At 41.9% G+C, this 18,769-nt stretch overlaps 1 protein-coding gene across 3 annotated transcripts in view; it reads left to right on the top strand.

The window, feature by feature from the left end:
• Positions 1-18,423, top strand: part of LOC109929982 (coiled-coil domain-containing protein 60) — a 74,091-nt gene extending 55,668 nt beyond the window's left edge. For all 3 annotated transcript variants that reach the window (XM_048611450.1, XM_048611451.1, XM_020529531.2), the window contains 6 exons: positions 4,745-4,832; positions 7,710-7,808; positions 11,941-12,081; positions 12,797-12,931; positions 13,754-13,943; positions 16,246-18,423. In XM_048611450.1, the coding sequence (XP_048467407.1) occupies positions 4,745-4,832; positions 7,710-7,808; positions 11,941-12,081; positions 12,797-12,931; positions 13,754-13,943; positions 16,246-16,353 (761 nt within the window). In that variant the 3' untranslated portion in view covers positions 16,354-18,423. The remainder of the gene's footprint in view (positions 1-4,744; positions 4,833-7,709; positions 7,809-11,940; positions 12,082-12,796; positions 12,932-13,753; positions 13,944-16,245) is intronic.
• The last annotated feature ends 346 nt before the right edge of the window (positions 18,424-18,769 follow it).

Genomic DNA, 18,769 nt, shown 5'->3' with positions numbered 1-18,769 from the left:
AAAAAATCAGAGTTAACGTTTCGGGTCCAGTGACCCTTCCTCAGAACTCCTTGTCATATGCCTACCCTCATGATCTGTCTCTGGAATCAATTAAAATAACTGTACTCCACCCTCTGCCTCTTCAGAGTACATGAAGCAGTGCTTTTATTACTGAGGCAGATGTAGCAAGTCGAAAAACTTCCTGGTTCTGCCAATCCACCTCAGTTGCAGAAATCTGGCCAACCAAGTATTAAAGTCAGGATAAAGTTTTATAAAACACTGGATTACCCCCTCTGGACTACTGTATCTAACTTTAGGCACCTCACCTTAGAAAGAAGATGCAACCTTTGGTAAGGATAAAGAGGAGATTACAGGCTGATTGGTTACAGTTTCAATCTTAGTTTTTGAAATGGATATCGGGTAAATACTTGAAGGAGAACAATTGTGTGGAGTAATAAGAAAAGAGTAGTGACATGTGAATAATTGGATTGAGCTTTCAGAAGAAAAAGCACAGATTTGATGGGTCAAATGGCCTCTATGCAACATTCCATGCTCTGGCAACAGCCAATATCAGGGTCTTAGAGAGTTCTGCGGAGGGAGAATGTTGTTGGGCCAGAGGAGCTTGCATTTCCTACCTCTGGTGCAGCAGTTTGAAAATCACACAGCCATCCCCTCACTCCTGGTCCTCTGTGACTTGATGGCCAGGTCTTGAAGAGATCACTGGTGTTGCAGACTGCGAGCGGAAGTTTGAAGCGAGTGCACTGACTCCGTCAAACTAGAACCATCGGTTTAAAACTGGTCCAGCTGGTTCTAATATTGGAATCAAGAAGTGCCCAGATCACTGCTGCTTACACTTCGTTACCTTACAGCCGCATGGAAAACCCCTTTTGTGGCACAGTGTCCTTATCTCAAAACCAGAAGTCCTGGGTTCAAGACCCACCTGCTCCAGTGATGGGTAATAATGTCTCTGAACAGGTTGATATAAAATATCTGTAGCCACGTGGGAGATTTCTTGTGATGTGATAGTAGCCCTAGCTCTAAACCAGGAGACCTCTAAACCCTGTTCTGAGGAAGGGTCACCGGACCCAAAACATTAACTCTGTTTTTTTCTTCATAGATGCTGCCAGACCTGCTGAGCTTTTCCAGCAACTTTGTTTTTGTTTCTAAACCAGGAGATCTGGGTTCAAGACCCATAGAATAACATCTCTGGAATTATTTATAGTGATGTGGGTCTGTTCTTAAAATTGCTGCAAGGGAGGGAAGGGGGTGCAGCTCAAAGACTGGAGATAAGTAATTTCACACAACTATTGTTTCATTTGGAATATTTATATGCTGGTAACGAAATTTTATAATGCATGAACTGATCCTAGACTCCATTACAAATCATTGCTCAATAAGCTGTCAGTAATGATAAAATGGCAGCTGTTGTACATCCCTGCGCAAATTTATAGTTTACTGTTAATATGTTCTTCCTGCATAGTTGCCTATTCCTAGTTGCCCTTGGTAATGAGTCACTAACTTCTTCAATAGCTGCAATCAGTTTGTGCACTTGCCTTTCATTCTGGAATGTGGATTTCCATCCAGGCCAAACTGATGAGCTGGAAAACTCATCTCTGCCTTGACACATCCTGCATGAAACCCATTTGGAGCTCCTCGGCAGGAACTAATCCAATACAAAGCTGTCTACCATGCAGCAGGATCTGTCTGCTCCTGTTGTTGCAATTGGCAATTTCTTACTGGTGCAGTAAGGGTGTTCTGGGATTACAGGTTAATTGGGTGTTGTTGAGGGATCTTTAGTCTGAATATTGGTCCTTGCACACTGAGAATGTTACAAAACAATAACGGTATGAAAATGGTTCACTGCCAGCACTGAAATCTTTGATTTTGACAAACTTACAACAGAAAATTAATGCTGCTTTCTGAGATTTTATTTACAGATTTGTTTCTGATGATAAATCAGATGACTTTTTCTTAAAATAAAACACTGTTTGGGAATAATTTGGAATGGGTATCTGGTACAAATCGTGCATTCTAGATTTCATTGAATACCATTTGAAACTTGGCTGGAAACAAAATTTCTGCAATAAATTCAGAATCAGGTATGCACAGACATAGATCCAAAATACCAACTGGAAACCTGCTTTTGATGATAAATGTCATCCATAGAATGCAACTGTAAAATTATACTATCATGTGTGTTGTGTGTCCACCTATTTAGCTATATGCACCCTACACTGTAAGAAATGACAAAACTGATCCCTTAGCATGAAGCAGCACTGCCTCATAACAGTGAAATCATAATTACATATCGAGGTGCTGTTTCAAGAACTGAATATCCTAATAAGCAATGGACCAGGATGACACCACATGACCAGCAGCCTTGTGTCAAAGCAGCACCATGCTAAACTAAGAATGTGTGCATATGTTGTTCAGTAATTGTGAGTTATTAGTTTGTATGTTAATTAAACCTGGTAGAGATCTACTTGAACCTATTTCACTTTTAGCAACCCAGTATGAGAGTGGCAATTCTGTGTTAAGGAAAACAACACAAGAATACAATTGGTGATCACCCAATGTAAATTTTTTGAGGAAGTTGCGTAAATAATTCCTGCAAAATTTCTGATGAAATTGAAACAAGAGGTTGCTTGAGACTCAAAGATTCCAATTGGTTAATATGGACAAGGAAGAGTACGCGTGTGTGCGGGCACATTTCCTGTGATTGGCCAGCAGCATCAAGGACTTGTCCACCTTCCTTTATTGGGTGGTGAGCTCAGAGGCAATGAGGAGAAGGCTGTCTCCAGAAATTTCACTATGCCAATCACCTTGCCTAATAAATGTGATCTCAAGATCCTTTCTGTTTCAACATTGGGGTCTGGAGCCCATGGGAAATGCCTGCTGAAGATTTCTGAGACTGTTCTTTTGTGTTGAAGTGCTGGAATATTGAATACAGTGTTCAAAAAATGATGGAGGCAAAACTCGTAATAACTTTTAAAAGGAAAGTGGACAGATATTTAAAGAAGGAAAATGTAAAACAGCTATGATTGTGCACAGGAGAATGGGAGCACTCAGCTAGCTCTTTTAGCAGGTTGGCACGTACAAAAACTGACCAAACAGCCATGCTTTCTTTCAAATGCTTCTGTGATCATGGGTTTCTATTTGAATTGATCTAATTAGATAAGGCACACTGTACTGCACCATGCTTTGAGTAAGCTAGAAGAATAAGTGAAGGTCTTGGGAAGCTCAAAAGTACCATTAAAAGGTGCAGTAGGACAGTAGGTAATTAACATCATTTTGTCTCATAGTAATACCTCATGTGAAACTGCAGAAACACAACAAAGAACGGAATGCTGCCCAATCTAGAATCAGCTTCTGCAATGGACTTGAATCCTAAACTGAAAAGTAAACACCAGCACAATTATTTACAAAATCTGTTTAAAACCCAGCACACCAATTAAGGCTGCTGTTTTAGTATGTTGTGGCTAGATGCTGATGCTTCGTGCATCTGTAAATTTCGTACTGTGAGTATTGATCTGTGGCAAGAGTGGGAAGTATAGTTTCAAGCTTTTCTTTCAAAAATGTCCTTCATTCATAAAAATTGTAAAGGTACAATACAATCAAAATGGTACAAACCTGTTCAGTTAGAGAGAGCAGTGTTTATGACATTAACTTACAGCAGATAATATTTACAAGATATTTAATAGTTTTCTCACACCTGTAGACCTAAAGGAATTTGGACTGGTTTTAGGCCCTCAGTTTGTTTCACAGAAATGTTGAAGGTATTTACCACTCGTGGAATGACTTAATTTCTCCAATTAGTTCCTAGCCACATACAAGTTTTCCACTGGTATCTTAAAGATGCCCAAAATTTTTGGGATCCGAATGCACAAAGTGGCAGCAACATTTGTCATGTCACTTCATTACCGTGCTGTCCTGTGCAACATGAAGGTTTAACTTTTCAAAGGCAGTAAACACTTACTTCTCCTTTACAGTGAGCAACAGGTAAGCAAAGGGAAACTGTTCCTGCAGTTGTGAGTATTTGGTAGTCATCAGCATTTACAGAGGGAGAAATAGGATGCATTTCTTCCTCCAGTGACATGGTTAGAAAGGCATGCGGCACGTTGTTTTCCACGGGCATCGGCATCCAATCTCTAGGTGAAACGGGATTCAGAAGCACGCAGTACAGGGGAAAACCTCTCACATGGCAGTGATTTCCCCAGATTGTCTGATTTATGGCTAGAGGGTGGGTTCACCATCCAGTTAAAACCAATGGGAGGCCCTCCAGCACAGCAGTGATGGCTGCTCCTCGCTCCAAATTTACAATATAAAATACAGACTCAGCAGCCAGACCCACCACTGGGGAGAGGAAACCCTTCCACTGAACATGCTACAGCTGATATGATGCAGGAAGAATGGGACGCCTCAAGATCTGCACGGAGGCTGCCTCCAGGCACCTGACACCTTAAGAGGAGGGGAGCTTGGGGGCCAACTGTGCGATTCTAGTCACCTTCTGACAATAGCCCTCAAGTAGCATTTAAAGTGCCGCTTGTGGTCAAGTACCCCTGCTGATCCCATCCTGCATTCAGGAGAAAGGCCCAGGAATGGAATAGTTTCACCACTCCTACTGTTGGTGTGAATTTCCTTGCCAGCCCTCCTCCATACTCGTTCCATTTGGGTCAAAGCTGTTCAGCCTCTGGCCATTTTTTATAAGAAGGATCACAATCTGACACCTTACTCTGAATGTTGCCATTATTCTTGTAACTAACAGATCTTCAAAAACTGCTCGACCTTGTGCACCAGAGCATAAGCAAGGAGCTTCACGGTGAAGAGGCGAATCCAGGCAAACGTGAGCAAAGGTACATGGACTTTGTATTAGAAATCGGAGCCGCCTCTAATGTTTATGGTTCTGCAAAAGTTGGGATGAATACTTGTCAAAGTGTACACAGCACATGTCGTGCGGTAAAACAAGCAGCACTTCTTAAAATGGGGAGAGCTCCATTGTGTGAATAGGCATGCAATGACCAGGAGTTGGGAAAAGAGTTGGGGGACTAACAGGAGTAACAAAGTGGTAATTTTGTTGACTGGAGGATTGGATGGAGCAAGATTGGGGCAAAATTTCCACAGTACTATACAGTGATGGCTGTAGGACATGCCTGGCATATGGGAGAGGGTAGGCATGAAGAAAGAAAAGAGCAACACATTGGAAGAGTGGAGAGCGCAGGAAGAAACAGAGAAAAGGCTATAACAAGCATCAGGTGGATTAAACAATCCATCTTCCATATTCTAGACATAAGTGGTATGTCGAAAGGGAAATTAAAGGGTTAATTCATTATTTTATTCTGTTTGGTCCTGAATCACAACAGTATTATGGTACCATTTGCCTCATTGTGTTTTCAAAATAGCATTAGGACTTGGTACCATTCTCCTGCTTTTTCTTTGTAACCCTGCATATTATTTCTATTCAAACAGTCATTTAATGGCCTCTTGAATGCCTCAATGGAAGTTGCCTCTAGAAATGCCTTTCACTTGTGGCTTAGAGTTGAACTGCAACCATGGTTGTGTAACAATGAGTTTGAGTAGGTATTCGTCAAGAGAGTAGGATTACTGAAGCTTTAGCACAGAGTTTCTATTGTGGGCATTAGCCATGGTCACGCAGGGAAATGTAAGATGTACAACAGAGGGACAGCGGTGGGATTGAGGTTGGCTCCCTTGCTGAGAAGTAGAGAGATCCTGAGGCTGGAGACTTGGACCACACTGGATCAGCACAAGAAGAGAAACCAGGAGTTGGATTGGAACAAATATAGAGGGAATTATCTTAACAGAGATTACTATGGACTAGAGTAAGGCAAACCAAAGTGGGGGTCATGATCCAAAGTGAGATCATGAGCTTAAATTTTGGGTCTCAAGCTCTGCGTAGCAATGGCTGACTGTCCTTCCCCTTTGTATAATAGGTCTCTGCACTCCCACTGCACACTGAAGGATCACAACAGTTTGCAAGCCTTGAATGGGTTTAGTGTAGGAAAGGGTTTGAGAAGCACTGGACTAAAGATATTTTGGGAGCACCTTGTGGTTTATTGCGTCAAAAGCTGAAAAGTGCTTACTTTTAATTCATTCATTGACCGAGTGTCACATTCCTAATTTCCCTCAAGTAAATGATTGTGAGTGACCTTCTTGAACTGCTGCATTTGTGGGCTATGGGTACACCCACAGTGCTGTTAAGAACTGGGTTCCTGGGTTTTAAACCAGTGTTTGAGGCAAACAAAATATGAAAATGCACAATTTTTCCAGTTGCACAAAATTCCTTGCTGATTTTGGCCATGGCAGAGGGAGATTGCAACAACAGGATTTAGGATCACAGAGAAGAACAGGAGATTCGAGATGAAACAGGAATTGAAGAGAAGGGTATTTTTGAAGGAATGTAAAGCTTATGATAGTTTTTGAAATGGGAAATAACTCTTGAAGAGAAGGATTGGGTAATGAACAGCAGGCTGAAGAGGTATAGTTGAGCAGTTGACAAGAAAATGGGAGCTAAATCTAGTGAGGGCTACGGTAGAGAGAGCAGAAGAGATTAGGGCATTGCAAGGTTAGTGTTTAGGTGAAGTACGAGCTGGTAATAGCAACCATATACTGTGTTTTTAAGAGGCTGAAGCAGCTAAATAGATTGTCTCTTATCTTAGAGGAAAATAAAATCCATGGAGTTGAATATTACATGCACCCAGCCTGTATGTTTTTGGCAGGATGACATGTAAAATATGGCAGGTGGTCAGGCCACCACATTCCCAAACAGAGCTATAATACTGAGGATGGGAGGGTGCTAACATTAGCAGCCAGCTTGCCAAAGGTAGATAAATAATTAAGGGTAAATTGCTCAACTGACCTTAACATTACCCTATCCATGTTGTAATATATTTGGTGTGGGCAAGCAGGTGGGAATGAATGCCCATGTTGTTTTACAAATTTTTAAGTGTTCGGGGAAAAAAAATGGTGTCAGAGGAGGGTGCCCTTTGTGCATTTGGAAGTTAAAACCCGCACCCCAAGCCAGAGGGTAGTAACCTAAAAAACCTTTCTCCCTGCTCGCCCCTTTCCAAGGCTTCCAAAGCCTCCCTGCTCAATCCACCTTACTTACCCACATCCAGGGATCATCTGGGACTAGGGCCGTTTTCCTAACAAAATAAATATCAAATAAGTTATTTAATCATGTGTATTTAACACTTTTCTTTCCTGTGGGTGTTCCTGGACCATTTGTACAAGGTCATCATTTGCTATCCTTGATTATCTGTCAATTTTCATACTTGATCAAGAGGATCCCACTGTGTGTGGCAGTTAGTGGGGATTTTACTGTATAATCTCATGCAGATATTCTCCTGCATTCTTTGAGCATTTCTATTTGACATAATAGGCAATGTTGTCTCCAGTTACCAGCCCTGTGTTACCTGACCATTTCTATTATTGGGATTAAACATTATCAACATTCACTTCTATAAAGAGTCATAACATGAACACAGAGGCCTAACGACTAAACTCATTAAATTCTCAGATGCTGCCTGGGGAAATGTCCAATAGCAGAAACCCTATCTGATCTATGACTTTTTTCAAAATGAAACTTATTCACTGTCTTTGCCTATAATGGATGGTTTGGAAGGACTGGATGTACAGTATTCAAAGATCATGAGATGTTGTTGTTGACTAGGTACACTAACTCAATACGATGAAGTTTCTCTTTCTGCCTATAGTCCAACAGCAGCCCTGAATAATGAGAAAAGAAACATTGTGACCAATTCTGGTGCAGAACAATGGACCAACCTCAATAAACCACAGGAGAGGTCGAAAAGGTATTTCCCAGATTAAGTCTGGTATCTGCAAAAATTATCTGCAATCCCAAATTTGTTTGGTGTAAGTGTGGAGCAGAAAATCAGTGTCACCGATGTTCATTTTAATTTGTTGTAAATACAGGTGTAAATCACCTCAGGTAATAAATCTGTCCAAACCCCTTTGGGAATGTCCCTGCCTCAGTTATGAGTCATGCTGCATTGTGATATGATTTTACTCAGTCGATAATTGACTGCATGGAGCCTGAGTTGTGCTGCAATACCGAGCTAGCTCTGTGTTCGTGGCAAATAAACATATTCATTGAAAGTTTCTAAGTGTAGAGTTCTATTAGTGTGTTGGCAGCAATTTAAAGAGAAAAACAATTGATTCAAATTCATCTAGTATTTTAATGGAGAAAAGCATCCCAAGGTACTTGACACAGGTGTGAGAAAAATATAAGAAAAAGAAACGGAATTTACAGTACAGAAGAAAGTCATTTTGAGCATCACAGGTGTGCTGTTTCAAAAAGAACTATCCAGTAATTGCATCACACCATGGACTTTAACGTTGCACGTTATGGTACCTCATGTGACCATAACATGCAGGAATAGAAGTAGGCCATTCAGCCCATCAAATCTGCTTCGCCACATGTAGTCAAAGGTATTGCTGACTATATTCCTGTCATTGCACTGATATGTCCACTTCTGCTCCTTAAATTAAATGACTAGTGAGACAGTTGATGCATTGCTTTTAATTTTTTCAGGGACAGTTGCTTTAGACTGGAAAAAATGTAAATGTTTTTGCAAATAAAAATGATAATGAAGCAGGAAACTATAGGCCAATTAGCTTAATATCTGTCCCAGGGAAAACGTTAGAAGTTGTTATTAAATAAAATAAAAACTCATAGATCATTGCATATTGTTATCCATACAAGATTGGCTGCCTAACAAGAAACAGAGAGTAGGCATAAGTGGGTTTTTTTCAGGTTGGCAAGATGTGAGAGGTGTGTCACAGTGATTGGCATTGGGACAATAACTATTGACAATTTATGTAAATTAGTTGGATGAAGGGATGGAATGTTTCATTGTCAAATTTTCTGCCGACGCAATGATAAGTACAAAACTAAATTGTGGAGAGAACATAAGGAAGCTACAAAAAGATATACGTATATGGAGTAAATGGAGTATAAAATGTGAAATTGTCCATTTTGGTAAGAAGAACAAAATATAAACATATTATAAATAAATGGTGAGATGGTAGATCTTTTAGGTGCAGTGGGTGTCCTCATGTATGAATCACAGAAGGGTAGTTTGCAGTTACAGTAAGTTAATAGCAGACTGGTAGGATGTTATCATCTGGTGGGGGGAATTGAATACAAAGGCAAGGAGGTTATTCTTCAGTTATGTAAGACACGATGCAACCTGTGTAGTGTACCGTATCAGTTGTCTTATTTAAGGAAGAATGTGAACGCGTTAGACACGGTTCGAAGCAAGTTTGCCAGACTAATACTTAAAATCTCTACAGTGTGGGAGTAGGCCATTCGGCCCATTGTGTCCACACCAACCCACCCCATCCCTGTAACCCTGCATTTCCCATGGCTAATCCACCTCGCTTGCACATCCCCAGACACTATGGACAATTTAGCATTGCCAAACCACCTAACCTGCACGTCTTTGTACTGTGGGTAGAAACCAGAGCACCTGGAGGAAACCCACATGGACATGAAGAGAATGTGCAAACTTCTCACAGACAATCACCCGAGGTTGGAATCGAACCTGAGTCCCAGGTACAATGAGGCAGCAATGCTCACTATTGAGCCACTGTGGTACCCTGGGAATGGGGGGGTTGTCTTACGATAAAGGGCTGGACAGGTTACGCTTGTGTGCACCAGAGGTTAGAAGACGAAGAGGTGATTTGATTGAAACATATAAGATCATGACAGAGTAGATGGAGAGAAGATTATCTTTTAAGGGAAAATCTAAGCATTTCTGTTCAAGATTCAAGGGTTGCCCATTTAGTACAGATATGAGTATAAGGCAAACTGTTTGCTTTGACGGTTGACAGTCTTTGAAACTCTCTTCCTGAAAAGGTGGTGGAGGCAAAGTCCTTGAATGGTTTTTAAGGCAGAGGTAGATAGTTTCTTGTTAACAAGGGGGTGAAAGGTTATCAGGGGTTGGCAGGAATGCAGATTGGATGTTACCTTCAGGTCAGCCATGTTATTAGCCAGTTCTTAACTTGTATGTCTGTAAGTTACATTTCATAGTCTGAAAAATACTACATATTCAAAGTGGCCTTCCAACTTGATTTGTTTAAAGGGGAATTGAATGGAACGTTATTGCATTGCAGCAAGCCAACTGTACCAAAGCAGTTACTTGATTGTTTCGTTTGTCTCATTAATAATCATATATTTTACAGGTATTCATAATGTTTCTTGCTACACTTTCTTCAGTGGTATGTGTGTCACAACTAAAGAGCTAATTTGAATGTACTTGTAATAATGCCATTGAACTATCCTAACAGTAAGTGTCATAAATATGATGAATGTGTCAGTTCTGTCTTTTAAATTCATGTTTGGGATGTTGGTGTTGCAGGCTGAGCCAACTTCTATTGTCCATCCCTAACTGCCCCTGAGAAGGTGGTGGTGAGCTGCCTTCTTGAACCACTGCAGTCCATGTGGTTTGGGGAGTTCCAGGATTTTGACACAGTGACACTGAAGGAATGGCATTATAATTCCTAGTCAGAATATTGGAGGGGAACCTGTGGGTGATGGTATTCCACATAACTGCTGCCCTGAGCCTTCTTGTCCTGGTAGAGGTAACGGGTCTGGAAGGTGCCATGGAAGGAGACTTAGTGAATTACTACAGTGCATCTTGTGGTTGACTGTAGAATGAGCAAATCTGAGTTCTGCAAAACCATCAGAAGGCCAGATTTAATTCCTGACAACAAGGTGCAGAGCTGGATGAACACAGCAGGCCAAGCAGCATCATAGGAGCAGGAAGGCTGACGTTTCGGGCCTAGACCCTTCGTCAGAAATGGGGGAGGGGAAGGGGATTCTGAAATAAATAGGGAGAGAGGGGGAGGCGGATAGAAGATGGATAGAGGAGAGGATAGGTGGAGAGGAAACAGACAGGTCAAAGAGGCGGGGATGGAGCCAGTAAAGGTGAGTGTAGGTGGGGAGTTAGGGAGGGGATAGGTCAGTCCAGGGAGGACGGACAGGTCAAGGGGGCGGGATGAGGTTAGTAGGTAGGAGATGGGGGTGCGGCTTGAGGTGGGAGGAGGGGATAGGTGGGAGGAAGAACAGGTTAGGGAGGCGGGGATGAGCTGGGCTGGTTTTGGGATGCGGTAGGGGGAGGGGAGATTTTGAAGTTTGTGAAATCCACATTGATACCATTGGGCTGCAGGGTTACCAAGTGGAATAAGAGTTTCTGTTCCTGTAACCTTTGGGTGGCATCGAACCATTTCAACTCCCCCTCCCATTCCGCAGACGACATGTCCATCCTGGGCCTCCTGCAGTGCCACAACGACGCCACCCGAAGGTTGCAGGAATGGATGGACATGTCGTCTGAGGAATGGGAGGGGGAGTTGAAATGGTCCTCTATCCATCTTCTATCCGCCTCCCCCTCTCTCCCTATTTATTTCAGAATCCCCTTCCCCTCCCCCATTTCTGATGAAGGGTCTAGGCCCGAAACGTTAGCCTTTCTGCTCCTATGATGCTGCTTGGCCTGCTGTGTTCATCCAGCTCTGCACCCTGTTGTCTCGGATTCTCCAGCATCTGCAGTTCCTACTATCTCAGATTTAATTCCTGTTGTTGCGTGCTGATTAGTGAGCCTATCTGAAATTCCTATATACGTTATATGGTGCATTCAATTGATGGATCAATAACTAATTGAAAATAGCACGTACAGAAAACTTTTATGTCAACCTGATACCTTGTAGGCTAGCTGAGAAGCTTGATTCTCCAGCTAGATAATTTAGTCAGGTGGCAGGAGTATTACTGCGAAACGTTTGCTATGTTTTAACACTGCATTATGAGTTGTATGTGACATGAGTGTGTTTTACTGTTGGGTGGGGCTGACTGTGAATGTCTTACAATTAAGTTCTCTGTACCCAGACTGAATTTAACCAGGTTTATAATCTCTTGTTTGTTTCTGTCAGCCCACCTTTAGGCCTTGTTTCAGAAACCAGTCTGTTTGTTGCCAGCAAATCCTCTCTCCCTCTGGAAATGCAGTCAAAGTTCATTGAGGTAAATGAGGAAGCAGCTTTGTGTCTCCATGACAACCTGGAAGCCTTGGAGAAGTGCGTGTACACTTTCTTATCTATAGTTCGTACAATGTTGAGCTAGATTTTTTTATGTTAGTTTTGTCTTGAATGAAGAAAACAGACTAAATGAAAAAATAATGACCAGTAATAAATAAAATGCAGAGTAGTAGTGCTATAGGGCATACCTCTGCTTTGAATTTCCCTCTGGCTAATTTTACAGCAACAGTTTGAGTTTTGTATGAGCTGCTCGGAAGTTTCTAAAATATAACTTTAACCTTCACTATATGATGCTTTTTCCCACCTGATAGTTTGTTTTGTAATGAAAACTTTAACCGAATAGTGAAGCAGGCTTGAGGGACTGGTTGGCCCAATCCTGTTTCTAACCCTGTTCAATTATCTGTGAAGGTCTTGTGTGAGACAGAGATGGTTCACTTCTTGCCCCATTCAAACTTTGCTCCAGCTGGTTTTTAACTGAAAGACAGAAGCAGCTTCCAGTGGCTCCCAGAGAGCATAATCTGGATCAAAATGCATAATACTGCGCTCAATCCCCAAATTGTGGTAGTGGCATGTGCTGTGTGAAGGCTAGGCAAATCCAAAGGTGGAGGAAAGATGTAACGCCCAACACCCCTTGCCTGCTCCTATCTGACTCCCATGGAAAGAGGTTGTTTGTCCTGCTTCCAGTGAGTAGTGTAGTAGATGGAGTGACAATGTTTACCTCGTTACTGACTAAATATTCTGTTGGAAATTTTAGGAAACGCTGGGAGACCAGCAAGTGCAAATTCCGTGCCCTCGACAATATAGTCAGCTTTTATACACTCAATGAGGCTATGCAGAGGTCACTTCAGGAATCTAAAGGAGATAACGTACAAAGGAATACAGAGACCTGGTAAGTATCAAATGTCGAATAAGTTAATTTCTTTCTTTCTCAAGCGGTTAAACAGTTGAAAAAAAAAAAATTGTGAGAAATGGGAAAGCGGGAAAATAAGAATCCAAAAAGACTCAAGTGGGAGCAAATTACTGCAGATGCTGGAATCTGTACTGAAAACAAAAAATGCTGAAAACCATAGCGGGTCAGGCAGCATCCATGGAGAAAGAGCAAGCTAACGTTTCAAGTCTAGATGACTCTTCATCAGAGCTGGGTCAAGATTTAAGGTAAATGAGCTTTTATTTGAGTGGATTGATCACTAGCTGCTCCAGTGGAATACTTGTTATGTGTCCTGTCTAATGACGAAGTTAACCATGCAGATCGTAGAGATTTTGGATATGATCTCCAATCTGTGCTAAGGTTGCTGTTGAAGGGATACAATTGACCTCGGCACTTCTTGGAATGAGCGAAGGATAAACTTCTATTTAATAGTTATCGCTGACACTACAGTGGGTTTCCAGTCAAAGACCCTGGATTACAGACTAGCCTTTCATGAAGAAAGGTCCATCAGAGGTCTGGTGCTGACAGTGATGCATGGTCATTGTGAGTGTGTTATAAAGCAAATGTGATGGCTGATTTCGGTTGAAGATTTTGTCATTACTTATCATCAGCCTCATGCAGAATGGCCATTAAAAGATGCGGAAGACAGTTGTCAAACATCCCTATCAAAAGTTAGGACTGTCAATAGTGGGGAACAATTACAGTGATCAGCTGCCTTGACCAAGGGAATTCAGTATTGCTACCGGCAAACCGCAGCAACCAGTGTCTCCCATTTTTTTTCAGGTATTCCAGCCTATTATGTCAAATTCCCGAGACTGTTAAAGCAAACCAAAAGATCGATCGAATACTGAAAAAGTTGAGAAAGTTTGGAGAACAGCAGAGTTTCAGAGTTCGGCCACATCAGTTCCTCAAGGTGCTCAGTGGACTGCGCAACTGGGAGCTCTGTTCTCCAGACATCAGTGCAGCTATTGAGGTGAGAACCAATCTGCATGATTAATGGAGAGAGTAGCAGGCAAATTTCATTTTGGTCAGAAAAATATTTAGTGTAAATGGCATTGAGTCATTCGTCATGGGATTATTTTACCTTTGAGAAAGGGAGGTTTTGCTGAGAGAGTCTTTGGAATACATCTTTATATTTGTTCCTGTGAAAACAGGAGGGCAACAATGACAAGATACATTTTTTTGTTCACCTGGCACATGTAGCTGGGAATCTCTTTGGCTTGTTGCTGTCAGTGTGCCTAAGCCCGATCTATTTCCAACTTCGACCTTGAATGTATTTCCTATAATCTTGCTGCTTGTCTTTTTGTTTGATAAATGTCAGAGAACTATAAGAGTATGAAAGCAAAGAAGTGATGCTACACCTCTACAAATCATTGGTCAGACCACATTTGGAGTATTGTGTTCAGTTCTGAGCACCTTATTCAAGGAAGGATGTTAAAGCCCTGGAGAGAGTTCAGAGGGTTTTTACTAGAATGAAAGCAAGATAAGGGATTTTAGACGTAAGGAAAGATTCAAGAGACTGGGCTTATTCTCATTGGAGCATAGAAGATTAAGAGGAGACTTTATTGAGGTGTTCAAAATTATGAACAATTTTAACAGGGTAAAGAAGGATGTTCTGTTTCCCCTAATTGCTACGTCAGTATTGAGGTGTCACAATATCAAGATTGTCAACAAGAAAGCTAGGAGTGAGACGAAGAAAAACTTCTTTACTCAGAGAGTTATTAAGATTTGGAATGTTCTGCCTGAGAGCGTTGGAGGCGGATTCCGTAGGAGATTTCAAAGGAGGACTGGATATATATTGAAAGTGATGAATTTAGAGGGTTACAGAGATAGGGCTGGAGAAAGGGACTAGCTGGCTAGCTCTTTCAGGAACTGTTATAGATAAGATGGGTTGAATAGCATCCTTTTGTACTGTAACATTCTTTGATCGCATAAAGTAGGAGGTATAATTGAAGCAAGCTCAAGCAGTTGCTCTAGTACTGATTTCAGATTGCACCTGTTTTGCGACAATGCACTGATGCTAAATGTTGCAATACAATGGCAAGGTTTTGATGAGTACTAACGTGAAAGATGTTAATGTTGGCAGACTTGGCTAAGGTAATGGATTGACTGTCATGAAGAGAGTAGTGCTTTTCTTTCTCACGCAAGAGAGGGTCATTGCCTGCCCTTGGTATGTTGCCAATGTTAATCTTACTTATCAGCCAAATCCCAGGTCTTGCTTATATGCAGGTAGGGACATATGTATTGTATGAGGAATTGTAAATGGAGTTGGGTGCTATGCAGTTATTTGTGAACAGTTTTCATTCTCACCTTATGATAGAGAGAAAGCCATTGATGAAACAGCTGAAGATCACCAGGTGTAGGATGCTACCCTGAAGAACTACTGGTGCTTAATAACCACGCCCACTTTCCCATGTCTGGGTGTGATTCCAGTCATTGGTGTGTTTCTCCTGAACTCCAGTGAATTATGTTTTCCTTGGAATCCCTGGTGTCATGTTTATTTTGAAGCTGCCACAGGCTATCACTTTCACCTCTCGAATTCATCTTGTGCCTAATAACATAACGTCTCCACTTTCTTTTTTCTAATTTATACAATTTTCTCCCCTGTTTTGCCTCAGTTGATCATAGTTTGTGGCAGATACATTCAGGCAGTGAGAGTTGAGTGAACTGTTTGTCTAAGAGAGCATCACAGCCAGCTCCAATTCTACTCTCGTCTGACAAGCACGTTTCCCACTTGGAGTCACTGGATAGAAAACCAAAACACAAGGGAATATTCAGATTAGATGAAGCATCCTCACTGTGATTCTGACTGGCCTCAGCCAACAGCACAGACCAAACAATGTGCACAGTCAGTACCACACCCAGTACAGCATGCATCCACAAACCATGGACAAAGACCTTTATTCTCATTTGATTTCCTGCTATAAAGTACAAGCATTGATGAAGTAAAGGGAATTGGAAAGGATTTTCTGAAATTTACATCCCACACTAAAGTTATGATGGGTGCTCCATGAATACCAAGGGGTTTAATTTTCTACTGGAATATTTAGATACTCATGTCAAATGCCTTTTGTGCATTATTTAAATACCATTAGCTGCTTTTATTTAAACTGCTTATCCACTGGTTTAAACCAGCACCCAGAGGTATTGTGTGCAAACAAGCAAACAAACTGTCAGAGAAATCAAGACCACCTTCTGTAACTATACTGTGCAGAAGGATTCGTTCCCAAATTGCACTGAAATCATCTATTATGTTTGTGTTATTTAATTCACAGTTCATGCGGGACAAGGTTGTTCAGATGCCTGCAGCTGACTATGACAGCTGGTTACAGCTAAAGTTGGATTTACCAAAGAGGATACAGAGTGCACCACCCCTAAGGTGAAAATCACAATGAAGGAGGATGTGAAACATTGTTGCAACGGTGATGCCATGGAACTTTGAGGAGTTTTATCTTAAAGCCTTTTGTTTCAGTTTGTCTATCGCTGTCTATCCGTTGTTTTAAACTGATTCAAGAGCTCTTCACAAATGTTGCTCAATTACGAAAGGCCTGACCCTCTTGCAGCAGGGACTAAACCAGCTCGCTATGTGGGGAGCACAATAAGTAAATCCCAGAATGTGTGCTTGTGGGCGATCTTTGAACTGAGCATCAGGGTTGGGGGGGGTTGGTGGAGTGGGGGTGCTGAATGCCACCCCCCACCCTTGGTGCTCAGCTCCTCTCCCCCCTCTCCCCCCACCACCCTACTACTGGCCCCGTTCACCAGAGATGCATTGTATCTGGGTGCATCACAGCGTGCTATGGCAGCTATTCTTCCCAAGACCACGAGCGACTATAGAGAGTCATGAACACAGCCTAGTCCATCAAACAAGCCAGCCTTCCATCCACCGACTCCAACATACTTCCCACTGTCTCAGGGAAGCAACCAAAATAATTAAAGACCCTCCCACTCCGGTTATACTGTCTTCCATCCTCTTCTAACGGGTAGAAGATATAAAAGTTTGAGCACACGTGCAAACAGATTCAGGAACAGCTTCTTTCCTGCTGTTATCAGACTGTTGAATGGACCTCTCAAATGTTAATGTTGATCTCTCTCTCTGCACCTTCTCTGCGACACTGTATTCTGCATTCTGTTGTGTTACCGTGATGCACTTTGTATGGTACGATCTGCCTATACAGCATGCAAAGTGACACTTTTCGCTGTACCCCAGTACATGTGACAACAATAAATCAAGCTCACACTCAAAACCAACACTCACCTGTGCTGGGGTCCCTGCTCTATCCAAGGCCTTGGTGCAGTACCAGAAGCAGCCACCAGTTCTCTGGTGGTGCTGCTGAGCGCAGAAGAGCTGCTGGTTTCTCATCGACTAGCAGCTGTCAGTGGGCGGTGCCTCTTCCCCTGGGTTCCTTGGCCACAGGCGTGGCTCGCCTGGTGAGAGCCTGAGTGGCACAAGATGCAGGGGTTCTTCCCGAAGCGAAGCTTGTGGGGTCAGAGGAGCTCTCTATGGCTCTTTAGTTGGTGGCCAAGTCTCCCACCTCCTGTGCAGATTCTGCCCGCTGTGCTAAAACTAAGTAGTCAATTTAAAAGCATCTCCAGTCACTTCACCTGTCAATCAACTGGTATGAATTTCCCTGTGAGCTAGTACATGTTTCAAATGTCTTGCAATCAGGCCATCAGTGTCCAAACAACTCAATCCCACACCTGCTAATTTTTCCTGTTTGCTAATTCGACCTGTTTGAATTATTTCGAGGTTTGATCAGTAACGCTAAAGTATTCATAATCTGTTAGTTTCAGCAACTCAGGACATGTATAAATTAACAGCAACATGGATTTGAACCTTCTGTCAAAGTCCCAAACTCCATTGTACACATCTGCATGGCCCACGAAATCACAAAGCGACACGCTTATACCACCATTACATGAAGAAATTGAGAGATATTGCCCACTTTCTAAGTGAAGGCATGCAGTGTTCCTATGCTATAATCAAACTGGATAACACTGTGGGCATCACCCTGAACACTCCTACTGGAATCTCACCCTCACCTGTGGAATTGAACAGCTATCAACCCCTTTACTCACAAAAGGATAGGAAAATTAATCTCATGAAAAGAAAAAGGTTTTCCGTGATTTAACGTTTTAGTTGGCAAAGCTGTCTTTCTCATACAACCAAGTAATTGGCCAATGGGGTCTGAAAATATCCGTTATGCCGAATTTAAATTTATAATGCCTGCTGCATGCATTTTCCTGCTTTAGTTGTTTGTGAATCCTTATAAATTCTGCTAATGATTGTTGGCAGCAGAAATACTAGATACAATTTAAAGTCATCTGCCTTTCTCCCTGAAGTCAGAGGCTACAGCACAGAAATAGTCCATTCCATCTACCTGCTCATGAGGCCGCAGCACACTAAGATGGTTCATCATTCTGTAGTGGATAATAAAAATAATTTTAGTAAGATACAAGAGAATGTTTTGGATTATTGATTCATGTGAAATATAAACCCAGTATGTAGTACGTTACAATATCTGGGTGTATTCAAATGGACCACAGTGATCCTGTATTTCTTTAATCAAACCATGGAAATAAGTACAAAAACAGAAATTTCTGGAAAAGCTCAGCAAGTCTGGCAGCATCAGAGGAGAGAAATCAAAGTTAACGTCTCAGGTTCATTGACTCTTCCTCAGAATTGGACCCTTCCTCAGATGCTGCCAGACTTGCTGAGCTTTTCCAGCAATTTCTGATTTTGTTTCTGATTTCTAGCACCTGCAGTTCTCTTAGTTTTTCTTCAAAATAAGTAGTTGTGAA

This window comes from Rhincodon typus, chromosome 24 (assembly GCF_021869965.1).
Source record: "Rhincodon typus isolate 14 chromosome 24, sRhiTyp1.1, whole genome shotgun sequence".
NCBI classification, from domain to species: Eukaryota; Metazoa; Chordata; class Chondrichthyes; order Orectolobiformes; family Rhincodontidae; genus Rhincodon; species Rhincodon typus.
This window is presented reverse-complemented; position numbering and strand designations above follow the sequence as displayed.